Here is a 10,373-nt window from a genome sequence, read left to right as displayed (position 1 = left end):
ACAGCTGAGCGGCGTCAAGCGACAGCGCTGTGCTGGCTGAGGTCTCCGAGAGGCTCGCCATGGCTGGCTCGCAGCAGCAGCCCCCTTACCTGCACCTGGCCGAGCTGACGGCGTCCCAGTTCCTGGAAATCTGGAAGCACTTTGACGCAGACGGTCAGTAACGCTCCCAACTTCTGAGCCCAGGGGCCCTCAGGGGACCTGCGGTTGGGGGGACAGAGGGGACGTCTCAGGGCAGGCGGGTGTGCGTTTGCCCCAGGGAGCGTTCTGGTCGGAGAGCTCGCTGGGGTCGCGATCTCGAGTTTGGGAGACATCAGCGGCCCTGGAGACAAGTGTCAGTAACTTTTCTCTCCTGCCACGGCGCGCACAGAAGCCACCAGCATTTGCTTTATCAATCTGAGCAAGTAGGGGCGTCCCTGGAGAGGAGGCCTGGGCAGGGCAAGGGTCGTCTCGGCTCCTCCCGCCATCCTCTCCACCTTTCCCTTGGGTAACTTCGAGCTTGCTGCTGCTGCAGCCACAGGTCTCAGAAGCCCACTCAGGGCCGGGGATTTAGCTCAGTGGTTCCGCTGCCTGCCTCGCAAGCTCAAGGACCGGAGTTCGATCCCCGGTACAAAAAAAACAAACACAAAAAAGAAGCCCATTCATCTCGACCCTGATGTCTCCTTTCTTGAAGACCATTCTGGAGCTTACGGCAAGCTGGGCAGCCTGAAGGGGACCCCTGCCCTCCCCCAGTCTGGCTGGCTAGGGGCAGCTGTGGAGAATGGCACTGGGCACCCCTTGGACTTGCTTTGTCCAGCCCCCAACCCCATGGGCAGTGGGTTTTCTAAGCGTGGCAGCAGTGGGTGTGGTAGGGTGCTAGCCCTGGACCTGCTCCCTCCTGGTGATAATCCTGGGTGCTTTGGGTGACTCTGTCTCTGGATAGAGGGAAGAAACGATCTTAAATGCTGCAGTGACCAGTACTTTGTTCAGTGTGGTCTTGATTGTGACCAAGCCAAGAGATGAGGGTGAGAAGAAATGGCCCCGGGATGTTGCACCCAGCACCTGCGCATAAAGGGGACCCCCCCCCCATTGAGCCTTCCTATATCACTGGAGACTTTCTCTCCATCATAAAAAAAAAAGCAATGTAATTTCTCTCTCCAAGGTCCTGGCTGAGGTAGGCATCCCAAACGTCCTGGCGTATGGGTCTCAGACCCCCTCGGCAGCAGGGTGGTGGATCGGGGTGTTTATCCTGGAGCTGAGAGCCAGAGTGATGGAGAATAGAGGCTCTTATGATGGTTTACCGGGTTCCTCCTTCCTCCCAGCCTCACTTCGTCAGGGTGTGGAGGTGGCTGAACAGAGATGCTCTGCTCGGACTGCCGTGGAGAAGTGGGGGTTAATGTCTGGGGACGCTCACTGGTGAACCTGCGTTTCCTTGGAGGCAACTGAGAGAGCTGGAGGGCAGAGGACTGGGCTTCTGGTTACCTGGGTTAGGACCACGCTCCTGCCTCTGAATTACAGGAGGAGGTGGGTAGATTGTGAGATCTGAAATATGGGACTAAAAGGGGACCAAAAAACTCCCCAGCTCTTGGCACAAAGCTCCCTTGGTGCAATGGGATCTAGCAGGATTGCAGCCTCTTAGTATCCCACATGACATGCCATTCCCTCAGAATGCTACTGCCAGTTTATCTGCACCAGAGACTTGCAGGCTTCAAGGAAAGTTACCAAGTGGCCAAGGTTATACCACTGGCCTCCTGCGAGATGAGTCAGCTAGAAACAGGACTCCACAATCCTGCTTTCCCCCTTTGGCATGAGGGCATCCAGGAACCCTCTGGATAATCATGTGCATCCTTGCAACATGAGATGTAATTTTCAAAACAGTCACACCTTCTTGTCCTGCGCTTCGAGGCTCCTGGGCAGATTCCCCCTGTGCGGATAAGGAAACAGATGCAAGGAATGACTTGTCCAAGGTTGTGCTGCTGATTAGCGGTGATGCTGATTCCTGGCCAGTGCTCATTTCCCCACTTGATTTTCAGAACACTTGCTGGGCTTGGAAGAGGGGATTTTTCCGTGATGGCAGGTACGAGTCTCCCTCCGCAGAAGAGCCTGTGACCCAGCCTTGGGGCCAGTGAACACTTCTTTTTATCCCAGAAGGAGGTCCTTGAGACCCTAGAGTTTTGAAGGACCGCCCAGAGCCCAGGTGCCTTCCCCCCCCCCCCCCCGAGGCCCCGGTTCTCCCCCCCCCCCCCGCACCCCGGTGTAAAGGGAGCTCATGCTCGCTGCTTGCTTCCTCACCACTAGACTTCTCATTGCTGTCTTGGGTCACAGCCTCAGGGAAGTCCCAGGGTGAGGCCCTGGACTTATCAGAGAAGAAAGGCAGAGGAGTCCAGGCTGGAGACGGAAGCCTGATGGCCTGGAAAATGTGTATACGGCCAACTGTCATTCCACTACAGTATCCAGATGAGGGTTTGGGGCCACCTTGCTGTGCACCTTGGTCCTGACATCCTCTGTGCCTCACCTTCCCCTCCTGCACATCCCAAAGCTGCAAGTAAGGCCAACACCCTACCACCTGAGGTGTTCCCAGCTGTGCCTGGGCCTCCCTCTGACCAACCCTGGCTTCTGTTTGCAACTTAGGGTTTCTTCCCTGAAGAGTCTTGGTGCTCACTACCTTAAAGACCTCTGGGGGGTGGGGCACTCCCTCACAGCTCACCAGGTCCCTGGAGTGAGCTCCAGAGCCGAGTTAACCACGGCCACTGGGGAGAAGGAGCTGCCTCCTCAACCCCTCCAGACTCTCGTATGAAACAGACAAAAGAAGACCTTAGAGAAAAGCTGGGTCCCAGGGAGAGAAAGGATGGTGATGGGAGGTGTTGATCCTTGCTCAGCCCATTCCAAACAGGGAAAAGAGGTGGCATCCTAGTGCCCCTGACCAGAGAGATTGTTTTCAAAATTACCTTTAGCCTTGGAGAGGAGAAAGGAAAGAGAAAGTATTTGGAGAGAGGGGAATTGGGGCACAAAGAGATGACTTCTTCACACAAGATCACACAGGAAAGCGGGAGGGGCTAGAGTTCTGTTCTCCTGGTCCCTTGCACCACCCAGACTCTTCCTCTGTGGTCGCTAAAGCCAGACACTGGGACATTCAGATGTCTCTCAGAGGCAACAGCAGGGGCCAGGAAGATGGCAGTCAAGCCACCCTATGACCAACATGGGGTCTGGGGTTCTTCCATATGTCACCCCATGTTCTGAGTGACCTTTGCATGTTTGAGGCTCTTGTTCTACTGCTTCTTGGTCACTTCTTTGTCAAGATTTCTTACTCTGAAAGACCCAGGCAGCTGAGCAACATCAGGGTCAGAGTTTATGTGCTTTCCCGTGTTATTCTAACAGAAGCTACCATGCTCCAACTCCACTGATGACCCATGAGGAGCCAGCTCGTGGCTCACAAAAGAAATGCCTCATTTTTGTTTTGTTTTGTTTTGTGTTTTTTTGTATCGGGAATTGAACTCGGCTCGGTCCTTGAGCTTGCGAGGCAGAACCATTGAGCTAAATCCCCGGTCCAATGCCTCGGTTTTTGCTACCCCTCTGGAAGCTATAAGAGTACGGGGAGAAAATGGTTCCTCTTCCAGAGGCAAGCAGACACCCATGGGACCAAGTAAAGAATCCATCCAAGCATCTATTCTCCATGGTTAAAATATCTGTTCTATACATGCAAAAAGGTATATGTCTGAGGGAGCCTATTAAAAGGTTCTTTGAAATACTGAAAACTGGGAGAAGAGGGAATGTGTTTCATCAGGGAACCAAAAAATAAACAACAGTAACCTCTAGAGTGGAGTATTAAACAACCAATAAGAGGCCGGGGATTTAGCTCAGCAGTTCGGTGGCCTGCCTTGCAAGCGCAAGGACCCGAGTTCAATCCCCAGTACAAAAAAACAAAAAAACAAAAAACAAAACAAAAACAACCAATAAGAGTTGAGTGGAGCTTTCATGTGGAGAGACAAAAATGTCCAAGATGTGTAACTTTTAAAAACTGTAGCAGAACACTGTCATAAGCCCATTTTTATAATTAATGACATTTGGACATTGGAGAACATTTGGAAAAACACTGCCAAGTAATAATGGTTCTCTCTGAAGAGTAGTTGAGGTAAAATTAAAAATAAACACTCTTATTTTCTAAGTTTCTGTAGCACTTGAAATTTTTACAAGAGCATGTTTTCTTGTGTCAAAACTAAGAAAATAATTTAATGGATACTTTCCTCTCCCCTCCAAAAAAATGCACATATCCTCTCCAGAAGCCCATACACTTCTGGGCTTTATCCACCTCCATATGGCCCTGGTGAGGCAAGGGGGTTAAAGGTCTCCCACAGGGACAGAGCCTTGTTCCCTATCTGTGTGGGCCTCTGAGGTCCCCTGCACTCGAAGACCGAAAGACTGAAAGAAGGACCACACAGGACTGGCAAGAGCTCTACTCAGTTCTCTCTCCTTTGCCTCCTAAACCCAGTGGTCCTAACAGAAGTGTCCCCCAAACCCACACACCACCAAGAGACACCATCTAGAAGTGGGTGCCCCTAGAATGCTGATCACTGCTAACTTTTTGTCCCTGCTGGGTCCAGGGGAGGAAAGCTAGAACCACAGCGCCTCTCAGAGGCGGTGAGAGGCCTAGGCAACAGGTGTTGGAACACCACAGACTAAGACGCATGGAAGAGGGAAGGCTTGCCAAAACTGTGTTACGAGATCTGTCAACGATATTAAGAATTGGCATAAGCACTACAACATTTACAAGGCAATATACCAGTGCTGTTCAGAAGGCAGTAACGGGATTTATAAAAATGGTTGGGTCTTAGCCTATGAAGTTGGCAGGGTCTAGGGCTGGGGACTAAGGTTAAAGTCACCCGAGCACAGCTTTCTTCTCAATTTGCTTATGAATCTCTGGGGATCTGTAGACACCTCGTGTGGACACGATGCCAGGATTGGAGGCTCTTTGGGAAAGCCTCCTGCCCACCCTGCCTCCACGGGCCCTGGAAATACATTCCCATAACCCCTCTCCCCGTCTCTCCCCTGCCCAGTTGCTTCCCTGACAGTGTCCTTCAGTGTGATGAAAGCTACAGTCCATTGTTAAATTTTTAAAATTTATTACAATAAAAGACATATGGCCATTAATTCACCTCACTTCAAACACACGTTTTCCTGCTTCTTTTCAAAGTAGCTCTGGAGTCTTCGTGGGGGGTGTCGTGTCTGCCTTGATGTCCTGAAGCAATTCAAAGCGTTTACTTTCATGGTCATTTTGACTGTAGGGAAGAGCCTGAAGTTACACGGTGCCAGGTCCGGAGAACAAGGTAGGACGAGGACCCGCTGTCACGTTTTCACAAGCCTGCCTTCCTGTTGGATGGCACTTGACACAATAGCATTCACTATATTTTTGATCACACTTTCTGAAGACACAAAAGAGGACTTCCAGGCCTGCTTTGGAAAGTGGCAAAAACCATGGGTTAAGTGTGTTTGAAGGGGGAGTATCCTGAGAGGGGTTGATGGCCATGCGTCTTTCACTGTAATAGACTTTTTAAAATGTAAATATTCGCCATATATTTTGATCAGCCCTTGTACTGTGACCACGGTGTGCCCACTCAGCCCCAGGTGGCCTCTTGGAGTATTATTACACCAGCCAGAGGGAGGCCCTGGGGCTGTGAAGAGTAGGGGCTCCCCAGGGGTACAGCCAAGGGGACAGATTTTCACAAACAAGGTGCTCCAGCCTGCCTTGCCTGGGCAGCCACCAACCCTGAGCTCTGCTGTCCTGCCCTGCCCATCTTGTTTATCTGCCTCCAGTCTTGAGCACTTTTATTCACTCCCCGGGGAGGTTGCCAGGGCTCAGGCGACCCTTGGGGAAATCTTCTCCTATCCCTAGGGTGCCAGAATTAATAGAGCAGACACAAGGCACAGGCTCTTCAAGAACCGTGATCTCCAGTGTGGCCCGGCTGGTGTCTCCCGGGCCGATTGCATCATGCCTTCCTCTGTTGAGCCAGCCCTACCTGGGGCCTCCAGCTCTGGCCTCGTCCCCCTCTTCTTTGGCTCTCTGCTGTCTCCCCTCTGGCCCAATCTGCCCCATCCTTCTGGCCTCCTCCACTCCTGGGACTCAGCCCAGTGTTCAGCTGCCAGCTGTCCACAGGTTAAGGGGATCCAGCTGGGCTCCAGAGCCACGTTCCTGAGGCAGCACAGCCCAGAAACAGATTGCAATTACAATGCCCAAACTTTCACCCCGTAGTTATTCTGGGGCTTATTCTGTTTTCTGGGAGCCACTGGGAGGTGCGTGCGTGCGTGTGTGTGTGTGTGTGTGTGTGTGTGTGTGTGTGTGTACACATATGACTGACAGAGAAAGAAACCCAAGCAATGTCCCTGGGATGAAAAGAAGGAAACTAGGCTAGTCTGGAACCTCTGTTAGCCATGAAATTGAGTTTCCTACCCACTCCAAGTCTCCTTAAAGTGGGGCTAACATCTGTCTGTTTACCTGGCAGAGTCACGGAGATCAGAAGAGGAAAGCTCTTTGCACGTGTGTCTCCTACGCAAAAGTAATACTAATATTGTGGCCTAGCCAGGATTAGACTGTCCCTGAGAGTGTTCGGCTGCAGGTTAGAGGTCTCTGTGCCTTTCAGTAAATGTGAGCTCCAGACAGAGCCAGGTGGCCTGGCCTCACAGGTGTTTTCTGTTGAAGTTTAACAACGAAACCTAGTGAGTTCTTCTTTCTACCTCTCTATCCTACCCTATGTATCATGGAGTACCTCGCAGACTGGTGAGTTACACGCGACCCACCACCGCTGAGTGGCCTGACATCCAGGGCCACTGCTTCTCAAACCCGAGCCTGCTGGAAGACTTATGAAAACACAGGGCTCTGGGCCACACCCCCAGAAGGATTCAGGAGTCCCAAGGCAGGGCCTGAGAATTTGCATTTCTAACAAGCACCCAAGAGACCTCCAGAGGTTGGGTACAGACCACGATATGAAAGCCACTAAGTCAGTGCATCTCAGACATTTGCAGGTCGAAGAATCACCTGGGCTGTGTAATACGACAGATTACAGAGTCCAGTTCAGAAGGCCGGGGAGAGGGCTGGAGCTCTAACAAGCTCTCAGCAATTCTGCTGTGACTGGCCCACAGACCACATTTGAAAAGAAGCTCTAAAGCTACCAAATTATAATCCTCATTTTAATGAGCTTCCCAGGTAATTTTTACATACCTCAGAGTTTGAGTCATGCCGCTCTGCCGCAGTGCATCACCTTGAGTGCATATTAGAGTCACCTGGAGAGCTTGGATACACCCTCACCTCACCAGGTAAAGCAGCAAGGATGGGGGCCAGCAATGGCGGTGTAAAAGCTCCCGACTGACTCTGGGAGAGAAAGTGGGGCTCAAGAGAGAGCAGTAGTGCTGGCATCCTAAGGGCTGAAGGGCTTTCAGCCATGGATTGACTGAGAGGATTATAAGAGGAGACACTGTAAAAATGACACCTTCCATTTATGTCAGATTTTGCATTTTCCAGAATCCTTTCACAGCGTGACCTTGTCTGGCTCCCACAATATCTCTGTAAAGTGGAGAGGGCATGATTGGATTTGTCCACTTTAGAGACGAAGAAACTAAGGCTTGGAGGGATTGACTTGCTCAACAGCTCACAGTCATAGAGCTGATGGTAGGATTCCACCTCCCCCTACCCAGGCCTGCTCAACTCTTAGGAAATCTGTTCATACAAACATCTGGGAGAGACAAGCAGCCCTTTGCATAGAGCATCTTCCAGTTGATGCTTTCCCAGTGACTGCTCAACGTTAAAAGAAATGTCTCCCTTTAAATTTGGGGGAACTGAGGATGTGGCATTGAAGAATGGAAGGAAGAGTAGGCTCAGGAGGGGTGCAGGGTCTGTGGCTCCCATCCAGCCCCCCTCTCCCTCGTGCTTATTGGATGTAGCTGGATAAGCTTAGAAGTGATGGTTACCACGGTAACCACTTCCTTATGGATGCCCATCCGCATGAGATTTCCTTAGTGGCCAGTCCCCCTACCCCCATAAGAGTGTCACAGAAGAAGTAAACCCCGGGCCCAGGGATGATGTCCTTCCTGGAAGGACGTGGCCAACCCTTCCTATACCCCATCCTCCTATAATAGGGCCTTCTAGGCAATCAAGGAGAGCTGCCCTGAGGGAAACCTACGCAGGGCAGACTTTGTGCCCCCAGTAGAAGGGACACCCCATGGGCCCTGACTGCCTGTCCTCCTTGCTTCTTACTCCCTGGCTTCCACTGCTTGTCTGGCTGCCCCCTCCAGCAGTCCACCCAAGCTCTGGAGGGACAGGCCACAGCTAATCTTGGTTCCAGCGTCCTGAGCACCAGCACCAAGTTGTTCAGTTAAAAACAAAAAGGTTTGCTGTCCTGGGCCATATTTCTATCTTCGCGTGGCTTGGAACCTCCTGCTGCTGCCCACCACACTCAGAGAAGGCTTCTTTCTGAAGTGCCTCCATCCCAACCCCACCCTCTCTCCTTGCCTCTATTTCTGCTCCTCCCTTTCCCCTTCCCTCTCCTGTGCCTGCAGCTGCCTTGCCTGGCCAGCCCCAGAGGCCTGGAACTTGCCTCTACTCCTATCACATTAGGGTTCCTCCCTTGCCACTGGCAGTACCGTGCGTAAGTGCCTTTCCTTGCTGGTTATCCACCCCCAGATCCACCCATGAGAGACACAACATCACTGGATGCTGTGTGGCTTGCTCTGTGCCCCGGTGCCTAGAACGCAGCACACACAGAATGAATGAGTTGAATGAGGCAGATGTTGACATGAGATGGCCGGTGTTGAATGAGTGAATGAAGAAAACCTGCGTCAGGAATTAGGACCCTGCACTTCCCATCCTGCCTCACTGCGTGTGCTGACCAAGTTGCTTGCCTCTGAACCTCAGTTTCTTCTGTCCCCAGAAAAGGATCCTACCCTGCCATATGGTGATCCTGTGGGTGGGAAAGGATTGCGGACACTCAGAAGGCAGGGCTACATTTTGTCCAGCATCATCATCCCTGTCGTAACCCACGCAGGCCTTACACATCGTGAGGCCTCAAATTATCTGCGAGGTGGGCAGGGTGGTGCACACTGGTAATCTCAGGACTCTAGGGGAGCTGAGGCAGGAGGACTGAAGGTCTGAGCCTAGGCTGGGCAGTTTAGCAACTTAGTGAAATCCTTTCTCAAAATAAAATTATCTGCTGGAGCAAAGAAAGAGGCAAAAAGTGCTTTAAAAATGAAAGATGTTCCAGGCTGGGGATTTAGCTCAGTGGTTCCGCCACCTGCCTCGCAAACACAAGGTCCAGAGTTCAATCCCCCGTACAATGAAAAGAGAGATGTTCCAACCATAACAGGGCTGTTGATGCTCAGAAGTTTTCTACGCCTTGGGCAGCAGTGAGGTCCTGGCTGTTTGAGTTCTTGAGGTTGCTAGCCCACCTTCAAACCTTCAAATAAGACAAAGTAAAAATAAAACGTATTCCTTGTAAGTTCCAGAAAAGGTGGCTTCTGTAGGTCTGTGCTTTTCTACTTTTCTTTTTTGGGTTCAAATTGTACATGGCTCAGTGCCGGCCTTCCCTGCTGTGTTCTCCTTTTCCTCCTCCACCAACCTTCCCAGCCTAAATTAAGTAGCCCAAGGCCAAGGTGTCCCCACGCTTGGCAGTAGGCAGAAATGGTCATGACCTTGACTTGTTTTTATTTAGTTTTTCTTTTCTTTTTGCTTTCTTTTTTATATTGTGGTACTGGGGATTAAATGTGGGGGTTTCCACCACTAAGCTGCACTCTCGGCCCTTTTAAAATTTTATTTTGAGACAGGATCTCAGTAAGTTGCCCAGGCTGGCCTCCAACTTGTGATCTTCTTGTCTCGGCCTCCGAAGCAGCTGAGATTATATATGCCACTATGCCTGACCCACTGGCGTTTTTGAGGTCACTATAAACCAGTATAGCCGATATATTATTATAATGTCATTGAATCTTCACAGCAGCCAAGGGATAGACACAATCATTGTCCCCATTTTATAGGTGAAGAAGCTGAGGTTCAGAGAGCTGATGCCCATATTCCAGATGTGAGAGAGGTAGGGAAAGAGCCAGGCTTCGGGGCCTTAACAAGAAGGGCCAGTCATTTTGCTGCACCCCTTAACGGTGGCTAAGGCCCTGGAGAAGAATGGCAGTGCACCCGGCGCTAGGACAAAACCGGCAGTCGGGGGGCGCTATTCAGAGCTGAGCGGAGTCTGCTCTTTAAAAGTTGCCCTGTTGTTCTGTGGCGCTGTGCTCTTTCCAATTTCTTTCCCCCACCTCCTACTACACTCCGGAAACAGATGTACACACGCTCACTCACGTCTGCCCAGCCTGGATGGGGAACCAGACCCTTTGGCTTCCGCCTCGCTGACCCCCCCCCCCCCCCC

The 10,373-nt window shown here is 51.4% G+C and overlaps 1 protein-coding gene across 1 annotated transcript in view; it reads left to right on the top strand.

The window, feature by feature from the left end:
- The first annotated feature begins 6 nt into the window (after positions 1-6).
- The window catches only part of Calb2 (calbindin 2), a 28,644-nt gene continuing 18,277 nt past the window's right edge, over positions 7-10,373 (top strand). The window contains exon 1 of the mRNA XM_010644453.2: positions 7-153. Coding sequence (XP_010642755.1) covers positions 60-153 — 94 coding nt within the window. The 5' untranslated portion in view covers positions 7-59. The remainder of the gene's footprint in view (positions 154-10,373) is intronic.

Source organism: Fukomys damarensis, unplaced genomic scaffold (assembly GCF_012274545.1).
Source record: "Fukomys damarensis isolate Sample0158 unplaced genomic scaffold, DMR_v1.0_HiC HiC_scaffold_32, whole genome shotgun sequence".
NCBI classification, from domain to species: Eukaryota; Metazoa; Chordata; class Mammalia; order Rodentia; family Bathyergidae; genus Fukomys; species Fukomys damarensis.
Note: the sequence above shows the minus strand (reverse complement) of the source record. Positions and strands in the feature narration are given on the sequence as shown.